The sequence below is a fragment of the Harpia harpyja genome, chromosome 13 (assembly GCF_026419915.1).
Source record: "Harpia harpyja isolate bHarHar1 chromosome 13, bHarHar1 primary haplotype, whole genome shotgun sequence".
Taxonomy (NCBI): domain Eukaryota; kingdom Metazoa; phylum Chordata; class Aves; order Accipitriformes; family Accipitridae; genus Harpia; species Harpia harpyja.
The window spans coordinates 5705136-5724616 of NC_068952.1; the positions used below are offsets into that span (position 1 = coordinate 5705136).

Here is a 19481-nt window from a genome sequence, read left to right on the forward strand (position 1 = left end):
TTAAAGCAGGTCTTACATAATTGAGGCTACTGAGGGAATTTAATGGAGCAGAAGATAATCCATGCTATAATATGGCTGTCATACAGAAAGTTTGAGATCCTGCTAAGGGCTTAGCAGAAATGAAGCAAAAGTTCTTATGCTTAACAACTTTCTGTGGTTGTGTGCAGTTCTCAGAGCTTGTTCAAAGGCAGCACTGCCCTGAAATGTATCAGTGGATCTGTACCTCCTCAGGTGGCAGGCCGCACTTCTGAGCAAGGTCACTCATCCAGCACTCAGCGATCATCATTCCTTGGGGCCCTCCAAAGCCACGGAAGGCTGTGTTAGAAGGTAAGTTTGTCTTGCAAACAATGCCCACGCTGCTGACATTCGGGATGTTGTAGGAGTTATCCAAATGTAACAGGGCTCTGTCTATAACCTGGTGAAGTAAAGGAATGGGGTGGACATATTTTACACGAATCACATGTCAGACTTCTTACTAGCTGCCAAAGCTGGCAGCTGGCTGGAAAGCTCTGAAGCTAATTTACAACAACCAGCACTTTCTCTTGCACCCCGCAGTACTGCAGTCAACACAGGTAGATGAGCACTGAGGTGCAGCCAGTACTCCCTCCCATTTGCAATGGAGTGTCAAGTGGTAACCTCCTGAAGGACAGGACAATAAGCACACTTCTCTGTTGACACTTATGACCCCAGGACAGATTGAGCTTCAAAGTCCTTCGTTGGCCCTAGACTCATGCTGAGCCAAACTACTACTAAATGCCATTACCCACCTGGAAGAACCAGAATCTTCTTTTAATTATACTGAGTAATCTGTTACTGGAAAAGAAGTCTTGCTGATATCAAGGGGGCAACTATATGAAACAAAGATTTTCAACAGTAAACTGCAAGATTTGAGATCTTTGTCCACTAACTGTCCAAACTGGGAAAGGGCCAGAGCTTCCTTCTGGCTTGTGTTCCCAGATTTCCCCTCCAGCAGCAGCACAGAGAGGAGATTATGCACATCCCAACCTTATTTCAACATGGAGCGCTTTCCAGTCCCCTGATTCAGACACAGTCAAAAAGACAATTCACATAGATGTACTCTCAACCAGGCCCTTAGTTTATGCAAAGACACTTGCCTGCCATTCTGCTCTGCACAGCACCAACCAATTGCTATAGCATTGAATGTGGCTCTGGTAGAGAGCTCTTGCAGTTCTCTCCTACTGAAATGGATTCATTTTTGTAGAAAATTATCAAAGACTTAGTGGACTACAGAAAGGGAGCTAGAATAAACATGATTGACACTAAGGCTATTGGGTTGGTCACTCACATGACAGAAAAGGAGAGGTTTTTTACTCATCAGCACAAAAATTCTTGGAGACAAACTCAGAACTCAGGCCTGTTCTTTTCCTTAGTGCTTGTGAACCAAGTGTTAGATTTAGCCAGTCCTTAACAAGCTTGTTGATTTAGGCACTCTTCTCTGATCAGCCTATTGACTTGGATGTTTCTTATTCCGAGGAACTAGCTTCCCCAAAGCTGGAGAACTATCAGTCATCTTGCATTGTGCAACAAGTTTCCCATCACAGCCCTCTGTAACGCAAAGCAAACTTTCTTGACCCTTTTGCCTAATCCAAGTTATTACAGCATTACTAAGAATTATGCGGTATGTGCCAAGGCAGGTCAGTTGGCTCAGAGAGCAGTTGTAGAAGCTCCAAAAACCCATCAAGGTCTGTTTTCAATCATAATGTAACTGTGCTACAGCCATTATCATAGACTGGTTTGGGTTGGAAAGGACCTGAAAGATCACCTAGTTCCAAACCCCCCACCATGGGCAGGGACACCTTCCACTAGACCAGGTTGCTCAAAGCCCCATCCGACCTGGCCTTGAACACTTCCAGGGATGGGGCATCCACAACCTCTCTGGGCAACCTGTTCCAGTGCCTCACCACCCTCACAGTGAAGAACTTCTTCCTTACATCTAATCTAAATCTACCCTCTTTCAGTTTAAAGCCATGAAGTTTCAGTTCAAAGTCATGTCAGAGAGCAGGATGTGCAAGTAATGCTGTAGACAACAACTCTCTGAAGTCAGAGCAAAAGGTTGCACAGGGAAATGTCTTCTGCCTAGTTAGCCATCAGAAAATTTTACTTACACCGTAAGAAAGGTCTACAGAGTTGCCCCCATTGCTGTAGTATGACACCTCCAGACTTTTGACTTTCCCATTCTTCATGAAACCAACCTGTCAAGAGAGTCTCATCAGTAATCGGGTTTCTACAAAATGTTCTGTTTCGTGCTTCCCTCCAAAAACAGAATGGACCTCATACAGTCAAAAGGCTGACTGTCCTCAGCACAGGACAAGCACAGGCAGCAACTGAGGAAGCTTCCCAGTAAAGGGTCCATGTATGCATTTTAATCTTGCTCCAGAGAGCTCTTCTAAAATAAGTGCTGGCCGCTTGTCACAGCCACACCTTCCTTAACAGGTTTTTGCTTTGAAAAACAGAAGCAGTTGGATGGAGATTGAAGAGGAAAGGAAGGTAACAAAACAAACTGTAATAAGATACTGTAAACAAATGGGAAAGCATCTAAGAGCAATGTGATTGTCAACAGGGACAAAGTCTTGCTTGCAAGGAAGAGGGAAGTATTTATGCTGAGGTCACAAGAAGGGAACCATCTTAGTCAAAAGAACTTCTGCAGGACTTTAGCAGGAAAAATGCTATAACCCAGCTGACCTGATCCAGGGGAGATCAGCAGTGAAACAACAAGAGCAGCAAATTTTTCACAGAATCTTACTACTCTCTGATGTTTCAGGTGACAAAACTGAGACGACATGCATTCAGTTCATATGTATACTTACCTTGTACCTCGCCAGGAAGGGATGTCTCCCACCACTTATCAGCATGTCCTCATCTCGATCCAGCATGCACCTTACTGGGCGGCCAGTTCTGTTAAAGGATACGTTTATCAGGCAAAGCCTGAAACGCACGATCCAGTTCCTACAGAGCAAGACTCCTCTTTTTGGTGAACATTGTCTTTCCAGAGTGGCAATGAGGAGTTAGGGGTAAACTGCTTGGTTTATATATCTTCCTCTTAAGAAATGGCAAGATTGAGTAAAAAAAAAATTAAGACCTTAGAAGTTGGGACCTGTTTGTGAAAACTCTTGCGGAGACTCTTATATTAAAAACAAGTATAGTTTCTCACAGAGACAGATGCTCATAACTGAGCAATCATTGCTTTCCAGACTATTTCTCAAGGCACACTCTTGGCTTTGCAAGAGAGAATGCCATATGAATTATATAATAATGCTAAGTAAAGTACTAACTAGCCTTCAATTTGACCTTGGTTTTTATTTGCTTATTTATTATCCAAGGAGAAAAACAAGGAGAGGAGGAGTTGCTCTTCATTTTCTAACAATTCTGCCTTCCCAGTGCCTCTCTTCAAGTTGTAAAAATATCTAGGGGATGCCATAGATGTTATTTTGTAACCTCTGGTATATAAAACAGTGATTTGGCTGGCAGAGATAAAGGAAAGAATGCCCATGTATTACTGATTAATTAGAGAAAGCAGGTGGTTTGCTCAGAACAGGAGCTTCATTTTTGCTGTTCTCTTCCAAAGGTATTTTATCAAATTGCTGCTGTGTTGCAAGATCCATCTAGAATTGCCAACAGGGTGCATCCTCACCTACAAGGGCAGTGTTACATGCAGTGCACAAATGTCATCTCAGGGGCCATGTTCACTCACAACCACAGAAACTTGCACAGTTAAAGATGACTCCATATCAAAACTCCAGAAACCAGAAGCACATTTCCAATCTATGCTTCACAAATGGTTACAGTCTAGGTTCATTCCCTGAGCTTTTAGGGGTTTGAAAATGTGGGTTCCTGTTCAGTGGTCTGCCAGCCTTCCTAGGGAAAAATCCAAAGAGAGAGTTTGCAGAAGCACAGAGAAACAGTGGTGCAAGGCTGGTGTAGTAGAGTTTTGAGCAAAGAAGAGACTCTCATACCTCTGTTATACAGAACAAGAAGCAAGGCTAGTGCTGGATTTTGAAAGGGTTTGGGGTGAAGTGTTGGGAAGAGGCAGATAATTTATATACAAGAGTTTTCAGAGATCACCAAATGAACAGCAGAGTAAGGTTTTTCCCCCCCTCTTTTCTATTAAAAGCTGACATTCCCGCATAAGCTTAGCCCCTCTGAGCAGGTTCAATTCCTCCTACCAGCTAAGAACCCATTAGACACCTCCTTTGGGAAATCCCAGGCTTGCTATAAGCTGTACAGTAACAAGACATGAAGAGTCTTAAAAGTGCTCCAGTGCAAATAGTGCTCCAGAAAGAGGCAGGCTGGGACAGTCTAAAAGGAAAAAGCCCTGTTCCCCACACCCAAACTTACTTGAAGGCTGCAACAGCCACTGCAGTTGTCAAAATAGTATTCCTAGTCTCTTTTCCTCCAAATCCTCCTCCCATTCTTTTTACTCGAACAACCACCCGATTTGAAGGGACTCCCAATGCATTAGCAGCAAACTCCTAAAGAAAAAAACAGCATAACATGTACAGAGCTGAGCTGGTGTTAAAACTAGATACCAACACATTGTCTTTCTGCAACCATTGCAACAGTGCAAATACTCTGTTACATTGCACGTCCTATTGATCCTGCAAGTGGAACCAGTAAGTCTGGTATTTCATCTCTGAAGAGGGAAGACACACAGTGCTTCAGCAGACAGCACCAGATTCAGGAAGAGATGGACATGAGCTGAGATTACCAAGACACAGGCCTCATTTAGCACAGGGTTTGATGTCCATATCACTCTGTCCATTCTCCTCACTCTGAGATCTTTGGACAGTCTTGGTGAGTTAGTACACAGGCCAAAGACACCCCATAGTGTCAGCAGCCTATCTCACAAGATGGCAGAGTTGGTATATATAGTCAGTGTTTACACCACCTCTCTTTCTGACATTTCATTCAACAGCCATGCCTACTGACCAGCTGGGACCCTCTCCAGAAACGGTTAAGCATGTAAACCCTGGTTGACAAAGATGTGCTGCCAACAGAAACATCTCTGTCACCTGGAAGCACATTCAGGACACCAATAGGATAGTTATGGACTTTAGATCCCATACGAAACTCTAAGCCTATGTGGGTTTTTTATTCAAGACAAGATAGGACCAACTGTAAAACAACCATTTATGTAGTCTGAAAATGAGAAACAAATGCCTTTTAGGTATCAGGTCAATGAGACAGTACCTGGGTCTTCATTAGGTTTTGTGTCGACACAAAGAGTTCCATCTCACCATCTTCCCCCTTTGGCACAGCCACAGTACAGTGAGTTTCCAGATAGAAATGCTCCTGCCCACCAAGGTACATCTCTCCTAGAAAATTGAAAGAAATGCCCCAAAGACAGGGTGTCCCTGGTGTTATAAGGTGTCTCCCATCATATGCTGCTTGCAAGCTACTGCCCTTTTGACATGTGTTAAATGGCAGCCCTTTGCACTGCCCAGCTCTGGATATCCCTAGCTCTAAAATTGACACTTCTGGTTCAACATTTAAAAACAAAACAAAACAGACATGCCCCCTGCCCTCCACCTTCTAGAAATCCTCAGTCCAAAACACAAGTGGCTAGCATTTCAAAAATAAGCCTGCACACCATGCCATTAACCCAGCATCCCTTAAGATGCAGTGGTTGGTGCCTTTCAGACTGCCCTGATAACACCACTGAGATGAAGGATAAAAATAAATCAAGTATAGTCTAGCTGAGCAGATCAAATACAAGGTTACAGACTTTGAAACAGGGCAACAAAAATAGAAACCCAAAATGCCTTAAGAAGATCTAACTGGGAATCAACTCTCTGTCACTGCATGTGGCTCTTTCCCAGGACACCTTATCTGGCAGTGCTGAGGGTACAATTTCCAGTCATGCTACACACTATTAAATGTCAGAATCAGCTTCCTTTCTCTGTCATGGCACTGGTCTATTCAGCTGCCATGAAAATTAATATTCAGAGCATTTCTCAAAATCCTGTTCCTCTCTTCCTTTTATTCAATTCAGCAACAACAAAATAGCTGCCTTCATTAGGCACATCAGTGAGAAATGCACATTTGCGTGAGACAACGCCTACTCTGGTATGTAGCAGGGGCCTTTCTCTTGTCTCCTTGAGGGGGTTGGCCTGGCATTCACACAGTATTGCAGCCTTTTAAATAACCTATTCTTCTAGCTCAGAACAATTTCTGCCTTGCCTGGCACAGTGTTTTCATTTTTTATAGTACACTATAAGAAACATTCAACAACAGCTTATGACACCTTTGAAGCGCCAGCGCCAATCACTGACTGCAGAGGAAAGTCTCAGCAATGCATACCAAAATACAACAAATGACAGACCTGGAAATGGGTGTTTCAGTTAAATAACTCCCCCCTCCCCCCACAGGGAGGTAAGGGGGCATGCTTCTCTGTGATCTTCGAGAATAATCCCTTCACACCAGGCTTTGTGTCTGTAACTGATTTAACTTCCCTCTCGGATCTGTAAGAGGGATACAACACCCTTTTATCCATAAATATATAGTTCTCCAAAGGTCTGATGTTTGCCACTCTTCCTCTCAGGAGCTATTGATCGGTGATACATACACCAAGCAATGACATGGGTCTGACAGTATTACAGTTCACAGCTCTGGCATCCTCCCCTCCTAACTCATAGAGGTTTTAAACAATTGTTGATAACTGCTATGTTTATCCATGTTTCTACAACCTGCTTGGAAGACTTCAACTGAATGAAACCAAGCAGCACACCAAAACAAACCCATACTCAAAGACAGACCAACAATCAGCATGGAGAAAATGTTACAGGGCAGTGCCATGTTCTTCATGATACCTATAGCCACCAGTGTTGGTGGATCAGGTTTTCAGATACATGTATTTCCCATTTTCATAAGATAGAGTCATATACCAGGTTAAAGGAAAATGACTGTCTATAAGATTCAGACCAGACTATGCCTGGACAGGGAAGAGCTCCTATATGGATACACTTCAGGAAAAAAAATCACTTTATAGAATATTTGCTTAAGAAAAATGTGTCCTCATATTGGAAGAGAGTGTTACATTTACAGGGGCACAGCTAGGAGCATCCAAGTCCATTTGAAACTGAAATTAAATCTTTCATAAGCTATTTGTATATAGTTAGTTGAAACTTAATATGAAATTAATTTAGCCCTGCAAGCCTTACTTTCCTGAGTTCAGTATCATATGTATAAAAAGGAGGCTGATAGCTTGACTTCTTTTGTCACAAACTATCCTATTTTAAAAGAAGTATTAATGCTTATTCTCACCTTCCAAAATGTGATCAGATTCTTCAAAGCCTTTCTTCACGTCTCCCTTATTAATCCTCTTTATAGACTTAAGAAAGGATCGTTTCTCAATAGCTTCCTAGGAAACATGACGACACAATGAAATTTTTGTGGAAGCGGAGTGAAAACAAAGCTTCCTTTGACTGGAGAAGAAATATCCAAGATAAAAAGCACAAGAACTTATCAGACACTAACTACAGTAATAGCCAAGTGACTTGACTTAAAGCAGTACAAAATAATTTTTGGCAACACAGCAATTTCACAATAAACACCAAAATTGGACAATCTTAGATTGCTCCTTGTGACCCATTTTACATTATGGACCCAGAACCTCAAGGACTGTAGCCACCAGAGCTGACTTACAACTTGTGTTAACTATAGTCTGTGGCCCAGAAGGGGGGAAAAAGAAAAAGGAAAAAGAACCCAGAAAAATAAAAGAGGCAGAAGGAGAAAACTGAATCTCTCAGATGGGATGAGGTCTTCTGCAGAAATAGTTCACTTCTGACCTAATATACAATTATCTTTCTTGGGGAAGTTTTACAAACGCATTTCACTTTTGCCAAAACTGAAGCTTTCCATAATGGGAAAAAATCACAGAATGATCAAACAACAACAACAAAATCAGCACATTTTTGGCTTCACTCTCATCTTCCCTCATTGAATAAACAGCTAGAAACCTCAGAAAAGAAAAAGTTCTCGCACGTTGTTTGTGAACCCACAAATCATACAAACAAACCAAAACCTCTGTCCACAGATGACAGTACCAATATCTGTACTAGACAATGCACAGATTCTTTGTATTTGCATGAATACAATTCACATTACAAAACACATGGTATGAAATACTGGCCATTAAAAAAATTAATTAGAATCCCATGGTTCTAATTTCTCCCCAATAAGAATAGCTTCATACAGTTTTTTCTCATATCTAGATGTGAATGCTGTATTAGATACTATCATTTGCTTTTACTGTCATGTAAGGAAATCTTGTCAAGAAGCCTTCTAGTTAAAAAAAAAAAAGCATGAAATTATCACAAATTGTTGACATTAATTTATTCAGCTTTGAGAAAAGCCACTTAACAGCTGTGTCCATACAGTCAGTGGAAATGTTCACAGTGGAGAATGAACTCCTGAAAATTAATTTAATCAGCTTCGAAACTAGACAAGTGGTCTACAGAAATCTCAGAGAAGCAGTTCAGTGACAGAGCTAGAAGAGACATTTTCACCCCCTATTATTGAGTGTTATAAATCAGCAAATGAAGAATGAATGAATACCAATGAAGCCAGCAGGGTCATACCAGAGAATATTGAAAGCAAGTGCCTGTGGGTAAGAATGTAACTGACAGTAACCTTGTTAATTTAAACAAATTTGTGCTGAGCACAATATATCTACCAGAGTTTGGTTTATTTGTTTTAGCTTTAAATAACACAGAACAAGTTAAGGTACTCCCAATCAGTACCACAAACGTGTGTCCTCTTTATATTTAAATATACAAATTATTCCTTCTATCCATATCCTGCTGCATCCACAAGGACTAACAAAATGTGTGGCTAAATAACCACATATGTGACAATAGAAGTTAACTACACATCAGGGGGTCCCAAGCTAACTGCAGAAGCAGATCTGAGCTATCTTACCTGAATTGTGACAATAGGTTTGAGCTCTTCATACTTAATCTTCACAGCTTTAGCCGCTCTTCTGGAATGTTCTTGTGTGTCTGCAAGAACTGCACCGATGATATGACCAACACAAGTGACCTACAGGCAAGATTAGGACCCACCATCATTTGGTGTGTATACATGCAGTAACTGAGAGGCTCATCATAATTCTCTTAATCTATTCCTTTCATGCAGTTTTTCATCTGTTTGTTCAGACTGGTCTATTTAAAACCAGTCAAGGGAAAATGATCACAACTTTGGACAGTAACCGAGTGAGTCTGTCCCAGTGGTCTGCAGCTTAGAGGAGAATAGTGCAAATAACACAGAAGAGAGGAGCATGGGGCAAAGGGTCTCAGGCCTTATTGAATTTGGCACCAAGATTTCTATTGACTCCAGTGCAGTTAGGATTTATCTCTGTATAAGGTAGAGGACTTCACTGGACAATATGAGAAATCTTATCTCCTGAGCAGTGTGATTGAAAAAGGCTATTTTTAACCACATACCACATCCTCAGCAAAGACAGTTTCATCATTAGCGATGCCAGTGATGTTACTGCCAGGAACATCCTTGGCGGAGACAAAACACACAAACCCAGGAACACTCTGGGCTTCAGATGCATCTACAGAACTAAAGAAAGGAGGAAAGGCAGCGTTATTATTTCTCATTTTTCTTTTTGTCAGCGCATATGAGATACCAATACATTTTCAGGCCTGATTCCCTGAAGGCTGGTTGTACAAGAGAGGTGTTTGTCACATGAATACCGTGTGAAACCAAGGCAGAAAGGGCAACATATTAGACTAAAATCATTTGGGATCTATGTGATAATGTGAATCCTGACTGTGAGTCTGATCACCAGTGTGCTGCTTTGGACTATACTGTGTCATACACCTTTTCCCTAAGACATATCTGAACTTGATCCAATCACCACATGTGCTAAAGATCCCTTGATACCCTTTACCAAAGACAGATTGGTGTTAGTGATGGTATGCCTCCACTGTCTTCTTAGCTGCCATGATTCTGTGAAGGCAAGATTCCTTCCTGTCCATTGATAAACATGAAATTTTACTGCAGATGCATATCATCTACTGTGGGTTCACCTCTAGAGAAAACTGTGGCTGAGAGTCAGGGAGAAGTTGTTGCAGTCACAAGGAAGCTGCAGGTTATTTAAAAGGATGCAAAAGAAATGGCTCTCCAAAAGACAAAAAGCTTCATGAAAGGCTTTCTTTGGTAATCAGCAAAAGACATCTGTAACCAAAATGCTTGTCTGTTTGAATCATATACAGATTTAAAACTAACTGACAAGCAGGACAGAAAGTGACCAGAAAAGTGCAATATAATTTAATTTTTATATGGAGCATTTCATAAAAAATGTATTGCAAGAGACTTCCAAGCTCCTTTTGCAATATTTTGTACATTGGCTATGTAACTGTCTTGCTTTGCAAGGGAACTGTTGTGAAAAGAAAAGCTGTGGCTTTGTTTCTGCTAACTGAATGATTTATTGTCTTCTGTAAATTGCTGCAATTTTTCAGCATGCTTGTTTAGATTCCTGAAACACTGATACAAACTGTGCCTGAAAGTAGCTGTTTATGCATCCCAGTGAGCTACAGACTTTTTAAAAAAGACATTAAATGTATGAATGAACTTTCCCACATGAACTCTTAGACAGCAGGAACTGGAGACAATACTATTTTTCTTTGGAAAGTTCACTTTCCCTTGCTTCTGCAGTAATGCCTCAGAAACAATCACCTGACAGTTTCCCTTAGTTAGAAATACAGAGGCAGATAATTTCTAATTTACACTTTGTGGTCAAAATCTGACTCGGGCGAAGTGGAAGTTTTCAGAGCCAGTATTTTGACCGACGAAATCATAGGCTGCAATACTTCTGTCATCTGATTAAATATTCTACTACTTCCTCTACAGAAAAATACAGGCACGCAGCTTGAAACGTGAGCACGCAACACAAATGTAAAAGAATGTCTACAGCAGTCTTTAGAAAATACTGCATATTGTGGTCGCAAGCATAGATCTGATGCTTTCTCTATTGCTCCATCTGCACTGGTAGTAGTAGCAGTACTTATGCTTTTGCAGCACTCATCAATGACCATGTTGCAACACCTAAGATTTAACTATGATGACAGAGCAATTTCTTTCATAGCCTGGGAGTCAATTACTACATCTGTGTATCCATGACCACCATGCTGCCTGTCCCGTGTTAGACCACTGTGGGAAACCTCTGAACAGGAAGCCTAAATAGGCAGGAAGTATTGCCTAAGGAATGAACAGCACATCGCAAGGCTATTGAGGATGACACGAGGCAATGTAACACAGTGTTCCACATCAAAGCAGGTGAGGGCAGATGAGTGCCTGCAGAGCCACCACAATGTAAGCACAATTAAGGATTCTGGGGTGCAGTGAGTTCCACAATATAACAGCAGGAAAACTCATATGAGAATGTAGATGGCATTACCTGCCAGGATAGGTGTTTTAGAGTTGGTTAGTCACTATTGTTATAAATTAGGCATCAGTCATGCCCTGCATGGACAAGATGTTTTCAGAGACAGCTGCACTTCCAAATACTGACTTACCCACCTTGCTACAGCCAAGCACAAACAGGTCTACATCTAATAGCTGAAGCTAACTCACATAGGACTGTTATGCAGAGGGCTTGATCATAGCCAGTGCAAGCAAGCACTGTGCAAGGCAAAAACTAGAAGACAGTACACACACAACTGACTCACCAGCAGCAGTGCTGTGGCAGAACTGCATGTTACAACCTAAATTTTTAGGCAGATAGGAAAAAAGCGTGTTCAAGCTGCATACTCTGGTTAGTCATTAAAATGACATCTTCTCAGACATTGTCGTTCTCTCCTACCCTGCTCCTTTTTAATCCTGCACACTTGAGTATAAGAGATGGGACATGAGAGAAGGTTGCTTAGGGCTGAGGGCTTTGTGCTTCAGCAAAGCTCCGAGCATGGTGTTAATTCCCTCATATTCCCACTGACGCAGACTTGCAAGGCAGCTGTAACATATACAGCTCGCCTCCATGTAACAACGTGCGATGAACTGGAGTTCCCACCAATGCAAAAACCCTTCCCTCACCTGCAACTTGACAGGTCAATGCTTTCTAAGCCACCAGGCACTGGATGCTTCCAACATCTGAAACTCAGAAGCAACACTTACAGGATCTTAGCGTGGGCTTTGGTACTGGTCACCAGCGTTAGATACAGCTCATTCTCATAGTGAGGGATGTCATCACAGTAAACAGCTTCTCCACATGCTTGTTTGGCTGCTGAAACGTGCATCAAAGGCCGGCCCACCATATCTTCAACTGCCTGCCCCCTGGGCACTTCCTGGAGTAAAACACATGACTGACTACTACTGCTTAGATTGCAGGGGACAGAAGCATTGACAGGAGAGCAAAAAGCACTGTGAGACATTCTAGTGAAATGGGGAATGGGATGGGGGCTCAGTTCTTTGGGAAAGGCAGGTAAACAAGATGGAGTGGCTGCACAGAGGGGACTGTAGAGAATGAAATGAAAGGGATTTGAAACTGCTATGGAAAAGAAGGGTTTGATGTGACAGCTTTCATAAAAGATTCAAGTTCTGAAGCTAGCTTCTACTCTCAAAGCTGAAAAGAACAGGTCATTAATGGAGAAATAAGGAAGAAGATATATCCTGAATCTAAAGCCTGAGAGATGCAAAGAAAAGCAAGCTGTAACTGGGGAAAGCAGAAGGGCAATTTCAGTTTGGATATGGAGCTGGCTGCAGGAGAAAAGTGCTACCCACAGCAATTTTTATGAAGCTGTACATGCCAGGAAGAGTCCTGGGCAATGACAGAGAAGAACATTGTATTCTAAAGCAAGGAAGGGACTGAGACCCAAATACAAGCCTCAGGAATGGCATTGTATAAGTTCATATATTGCCCATACTCAGGGAGACAACAAGATAAGAAGCACAGTTTGAGCTACAGAAAAGCCCGGGTCTACATCATGCAGGTACTGCTACTTACTTGGAAGAGCTGAGCATTTGCAATAGGATCTTTGTGAAACAGCTCTGTAGCACTGATGTAGTTCGAGGGGACAGGCTCACACAGATTGTTCTGCCAGAGAGATATTAAAGAACAATCATCTTCCTTGCCAGTCCATTTCTCACATTCCCCAGTAGCCCAGGATATTCTCCATTCTCCATCCTCTAGTGAAGATAATTCATCTTTTACTGGGTGAAAGGCAAACAGGGCTCAAGCTCTGTGCAAAGAATAGCCACAGATCCATGACAGGAGTTGTAATGCAACAAAGGGGAGAAGTACAGGAATCCTCCTGTGAACCCACAGATAAGCATTCTTCTACAGCAAGGTGGGGATGCTACAAAGCAGCAAGTGGGAAGATACACTAGTCACTGTCATGCAGGTAAGGAATAGAGTAGCTCCGGCATCTATTGCAAAATGGAGTTTGTTATCAGGTACGACTCTGCTTGAATCTGTGTCCTGCCACAATGCAGCTGCCCAGATGGGTTTACCCAATGCTCCCCATGCCTCCCCCACCAAGATAGCACATACAGGTCCTCCTCCCCCAAAGCTGCCTTCCCTAGCAGCACTCACAGTGCCATGGTGGTTTTTGCTCAGTTTCTGAAGGACCGTCAGGTAGAACTTGAAGAAGAAGCTGAGTGTGAGCGTGCGTCGGAAATCCACCATCCCACCAGGCGCAGAAGGAGACAGATCCATCTCACCTGCCAGTAAGTGGCAGGCATTCTGCAGCAGCTTCTCATTCCAGTCTCTGCAAGGGAACAAAGATGACACAGAGCCCTTGCTCAGCCCTAAATATCACCGGGGCAGACTAACTTTTCTGACATGACAGCCCCACAAGCTCTCAAGCAACAGCCACCTGTTCTATCTCTGTTCATAGTATATGTGTCAGCTTTGCTCTTGTCTTGGGCTCACGTCATCTTTTCTACAGATGTGGAAAAGCTATTCAATGATAAGAGTGCAGATTTCTCAGTCCAGTTTGAAAGAAAATCAGTTTTGTAGGTCATGCCCACGTCCAACTTCTGCCCACTTCAACAGATGAGTAAATTTAGCAAGGAAATGGCTCTCTGAATGAGACACTGACATGGATCTTTGAGGGTAAGGAGTACTGGAGGAAGGTGCAAGAAGTGTAGGTACACTTATTCACCTTTCTCCTGTGTACTATCAGAGAGGATTTAGGGTATTTGAAATGCTCCTGTAAAAGTCAGCACTATTCCATTAGACAGTCTTTCTATCACAGAAAAATTCCTACCTGCCAGTGAGCTCTTGGCAAGTTTTTAGCGCTAGGACAGTTGTAGGAGCCATTCCTCCATAGCTTAGTTTTATCTCCTCCACTCGGCTAGTGCCATCTTGGAACAGGACTCTCATCCCACAGGTCACAATAGCAATGTCATCCTCCCGACGAGAAGCCTGCTTGAAAGCTGAGAAGTATTCTCCCTAGAAGACAGGAAAATATTTCTTTATTCTCTACCTTGGCATGCTTTGGAGTATAAATATGGACAAGCTGTTAACCTATCTCTACATGGATGAGCTATGCCAGGGAACTGTATCTGGTTGATTCATCTTGCAGGGCCAAGCAGGACATGTTTGTTCAGGCAGCACTGTATGTTTTCACATGATTCAACGATTAATTCTAATGTGTTAGATCAGTGGCTATTAGCCAACCTAGGACTGTGGGGGAAATGAGCTTTGACAGAGAACTGCTCATACCTGTCACATTTTTTCCGTATCTTGAGAGGAAGAACTAGGACAGATTTTTTTGTACATAAACAAACATACAGTTCCTCAGCAACTCTTTTTTTCCCCCAGGCTGCTAAGCTGAAAGCCTCATCAGTAAAACTCATATCCTAAACCCCTTCCCTTTGAAAGTCTTTGAACTCTGCAAGTACTGAAATCAATAATCACAAATGTCTCACAGTTCTAGAAGAGACCAGACTAATTAATATAAGACAATTTCTATCAATCTGTTACTGCAAATACAATTCTCAGTAACTATCCTGAATCCTCTGCTGCCTTCCAGAGCGATGAAATTCTTTTAAATGTACCAGCAACTACAACTCACAAAACTCAGCAGCTCTCCTATGAAGTGTGGCAGTAAATATGAGATTAACACTCTACCAGTATACACCAAGTGATGGTGTCACCCTGGAGTCACAGTACAGCCAGCTTTTCCCCTTGCCTGTCCTGCAGATTATGACAAATTGCTGTTCAGGCATCCTGCGGACTAAGAGAGGAACCAGATCCGATATCTTTGCATGGCCCTTCTGGAGAGCTTTCTGCCAAGTTTCTTCTCTAATAGGTTAGCCAAGTGACTCTGCACAGCACAGCAGTCTGTTCCATTAATTATTTCTACTCACAAGTGGACAGCAATTCTTTCGTTATTGTAAAGAACAGTTGCTCTACTGTTGGCAATGAGAACAGTTTCACAAGAGGCCCCTTTTGCACATAGAGAACTTGTTACTGGAGATAGAACTGAAGGGTGTGTTTCATTTCCTGAATTCAATTAATTAGTGGGCAGCCAGCAGATAATAGCAGAGGAGCATCAATAGCATCCTCCCAATGAGGACATTCTGCCACTCTGCTTGTTAAACCAATTAGCTTTCAAAGAGTAAAAAACCAGCCTCTTCTCTTACTGCACACTTCAGAGACTTCCAATAACATGATTGCAACAGAAAGGCAATATTTGCTTCACTCCTCACAAGACACCTTAGTTTTCTCGGTACAGAGTCCTGTGGGAGAAAAGGCACTCTATTTTTCCTCACTAGGAGTGTAGGTAAGGTAACCATCACATCAGCTGCCCACATCTGCCCTACCTCCTGATAAAACAACAGTGCATGTCCCCTCTAAACTATCATAGTGAAAGTTTCTAGGTGCTAGTTATTCTCATAGGAAAACCAAGCAACCCTTACTCTTAAGGGCTGCATATTAGGGACCTAGATTAATCTCCCCTCTCCCCCTCTGGACAAGATTCAACCACAGGCTCTAAAAGATTCATAGGCAATATTCACAACTGCAAAAACATTGTTTCCATGTAAATTTTTTCAGTCCACCACCGTGGAATATAGAGATCAATAACGGATGAAGGTTGGATGATAGTAATTTAAAGGATGAAGTAAGATGTCATGACCACTTTCTCTCTCTTAGCAGGGCAAAAATTGTGATACTATGAGCCTATGATGGTAATACTGAGGAAACAGTAGGTTTAGATTTTTTTTTTCCAAAGATAGAAATATATAGGCATTGTGTTGTCAGGCTTTTTCTATTGGAAGACCAGTAAATGTATATGTGATACATGATACTATTATCATAAAAATTAAGTAATAGTGACAAATGTGGCAGAGAAAGATGTATGCAAGGGAAAGGACATGAAAAACTGATGGTCACTAAGTGAGTAATAAGTGGTGCATAGCATTTGTGAACATTAGCTGGAACACAAGGAATGTTTTTACAGTCCAGAAGAGGGTTGTTAAATAAAGGATATGTCCTGTTCTAGGAATGCCTTGTTATATACAAAAAGCTAAGCAGTTTTCTTTTCTGGAATCTGTTTATATTTTATCTTTAATCCAGTGAGCAGTTTCCTTTTCTAAATACTATCTTTGCTCAGCTGCAATTCCTTACAAGTATAGACTCAAAAATCTTTATTCCCTGAATATCTTAAATATCTGACACACAAACTAGCAGGAGAAAAAGGTGTTACCTTCTCTCCCTCAACAGCCTCTCTGTGATAAAGCCTACCCTAAGCTCAGTCCCCCTACAGCAAGACTGAGTCATGTAAACTGCTAAACTTCTTTAGTCTAATTCTTTCTGTTGTTTGACCAGTCCTACCCTTGTTGCAACAAGTCACATCAATGCAAGAGGTAACATCAGTTCTAAACAAACATAAACCAAAAAATTCGATCTAGCTGTGTGCTGACATAGCCTTGTTTACAGTTGTGAGGAAATCAGTTCCAGAAGACTTTGCCTGCCACATGCCACTACCTTCAGACATTCCCTGAAGAACTTTGATCTCCCTGACTTCATGTTTGTGAGCAAAGAACAGCCAAGAAACCATGAAGCAGAGAGTTCAAAAGTTGTTTTAGTTTTTCAGATCAATGAGCTGCATATAACCTAGGGATGAAGCCATTGCCCTACTGGTAAACATTTGTCCATTTTGTGAAATTGCCATATGACTGTCATATGGATGGAGGAATATGGTGTTTTCCACTGACTACCTCAAGCACGTTTCTCATTTTGGCAAAAAGCAATGCTTCCTGCAATTATCACAAGATCAAAGAAGAATCACTCAGAAATAGATGGAAAAACACCATAAACAAAATAGCTGTGTTCCCTTAATAGTTAGATACAAAAATTAGAAAGGATAGACGAAGGATTTATTGGTTCTATCCCATAATATGATGGCATTTCAAGTAAATCAGTGTTTTCCATTTCTAAAGAAAATGTGTTGCTACATGGTGAGCCCTTACATCTTATAACTTATAGCCTCAACCCCTAAAAAGGTAAATACCTTCACAGCCATAAAATTAGTCTTATGCTCTCAGCCCTAAAGGGAAAAAAGACAGTTTTACCTCTTAGACATTCTGAATCAGTTATGGTTCATGCTGCTACAGAAAAGAAGTGTTCATTGTTCTATTTGAAGGAAGTTTTGCAGGCTCATTTGAAGTTGCAAGTCTACATTGCTAAAATGCCCTAATAATCAGTCCTCATGGTTTCAGTCTTGCAAGGCAAGGATGCAGAAACTGAACTTCCCTCTTATCCATACATAGTTTTTCCCATGTCAATTCACAGAAATTACGCAGGAACCTCGGGAACCTTAACTTCAGGAACTGCTAGCGTCTTTGCTGTACTATTTTGCAAACAGAACTTAAACCTCTGGCAACATCATTTTGTCACCTTTCATCATTACCAAATGCACTCAAAAAGCTCCAGACAATAAAGTGAAATTTATATTTCTTGCACTAGAAAACTTATTGGGCTTACCATACTTTATCAGAGAGCCCAGCCCCCCTTGCTTGTCAAAAAGAGTATGTTGCTAGATTTTCACCAAATAATTTACTTGCTTCCTGGTCCACTTGGGACTACATAAGCATTTGGAGGTCAGTCTCCAAGGAAAAAAGTGCCTAACGTTGAAAATAACACTCGAATAACAGCATTTTAGCTCCATGGACATCGAAGTCTCTTCCAAGCTTACCTTCTTGCTGAAGGGTATTTCAACAGAGAGAAGTATTTCTTCAGGCTTAACTACTGTCTTTCTGTATCCGGTGAAAAACTTCTCATCCATGGTGATAGTCCTTTTGCCCTCTGTAGAGCAAGGAGAGATCAATGGCAGATGAATAACTCAGATGAAGAATGACAATAGTATGTGTGAAAGAGCCTTCAACCTACACAAATCACTCTTGACATGATATCAGTTTTCATTTTTCCACCCTCTTTCACCAAATCAGGAAGGATTTTCTCAGATTTATGTTGATCCTTCTGAAATCTATGACAGCTTCTGCCTACATACAAAGTTTTATTTGCACAGGAACTGATCAAAGAGACCTCCCTCCTTCTTTATCTGATTAAAGCAGAACATCCAGGTGGACCAGTTTCCAACATCGCAATGTAATTCCCTCTTTCCCCTTTCCTTAGCCTGCATACAAACCAGTACAAGAGAAAGTCACTGATCGGACAGCCCACTTACTTTAGGGGTAGTATTTAAAAAAAATTCTTCCTAAGAGCAAATACAAATTGAGACATTTGGCTTTCTTCGTAGAAAAAAACAGAATAAGTTTCAATCTGTATCTGAAAAATCCACAAGGATCAAAGTATGATAGTGACAGAAACAATTTCATGCCTATTATTTTTCATGAACAGGCGCCTTCAACCAGCTCTTCACAAGGACGTGTCTGTAAGTATATATACAGTACCAGAAATTCATTCTGGCACAGAAGTTCAAAATTCTTTAGGAAGCCAACCTTAGACCTAGCCTTAGGACTTCAGCCTCAAAAAGGGCAAAACCCCTCAAGATTCACACTAAGCCTGTTTTACATAATGCTAACTTCCACTTTCAAGTTCTGACCTGGCCTAACAATCCATGGCAGAGGACTGTTGACTATCCCACTCCCCTCAGTGCCACAGGGAAATGTAAGTAACTTACCATTTGACACCAGAGTCAGTTTGCTTCCACTTGCCATTAACACAGGATTTAAGTCAGAAATTGGGCTTGCTGTCATTATGTTCCCACCAAGAGCCTAGAGTGATAATATATGCATCAAATACTAAAAAAAACCGAAGATACAGCCATAGCATCTTGTAATCCTGCACTTGTCCATACACCACGCACTAGAGGTTAGCTCTGCTTGAGTTTGCTTTGATAAATTCTTTTTTGCTCACTCAGCAATTGTAGGCCTTTAATGAAGAGGGAAGACATAAAAGCCATGAAATCCATTGCTGTCCCGGTCAATACTAATGTTTGCCTGAAACAGTTTTAGGAACAGTCTTTGGTAATGCATCGAAACTACCT

At 41.5% G+C, this 19481-nt stretch overlaps 1 protein-coding gene across 1 annotated transcript in view; it reads right to left on the minus strand.

The window, feature by feature from the left end:
- XDH (xanthine dehydrogenase) overlaps nucleotides 1-19481 on the minus strand; it is a 54303-nt gene that overhangs the window by 15026 nt on the left and 19796 nt on the right. The window contains exons 13-26 of the mRNA XM_052806790.1: nucleotides 19116-19209; nucleotides 18168-18277; nucleotides 14232-14416; nucleotides 13556-13730; nucleotides 12968-13057; nucleotides 12139-12308; nucleotides 9462-9585; nucleotides 8938-9057; nucleotides 7282-7378; nucleotides 5209-5333; nucleotides 4357-4490; nucleotides 2829-2916; nucleotides 2127-2213; nucleotides 224-415 (exon numbers count right to left, since the gene is read on the minus strand). Coding sequence (XP_052662750.1) covers nucleotides 224-415; nucleotides 2127-2213; nucleotides 2829-2916; nucleotides 4357-4490; nucleotides 5209-5333; nucleotides 7282-7378; nucleotides 8938-9057; nucleotides 9462-9585; nucleotides 12139-12308; nucleotides 12968-13057; nucleotides 13556-13730; nucleotides 14232-14416; nucleotides 18168-18277; nucleotides 19116-19209 — 1791 coding nt within the window. The remainder of the gene's footprint in view (nucleotides 1-223; nucleotides 416-2126; nucleotides 2214-2828; nucleotides 2917-4356; nucleotides 4491-5208; nucleotides 5334-7281; nucleotides 7379-8937; nucleotides 9058-9461; nucleotides 9586-12138; nucleotides 12309-12967; nucleotides 13058-13555; nucleotides 13731-14231; nucleotides 14417-18167; nucleotides 18278-19115; nucleotides 19210-19481) is intronic.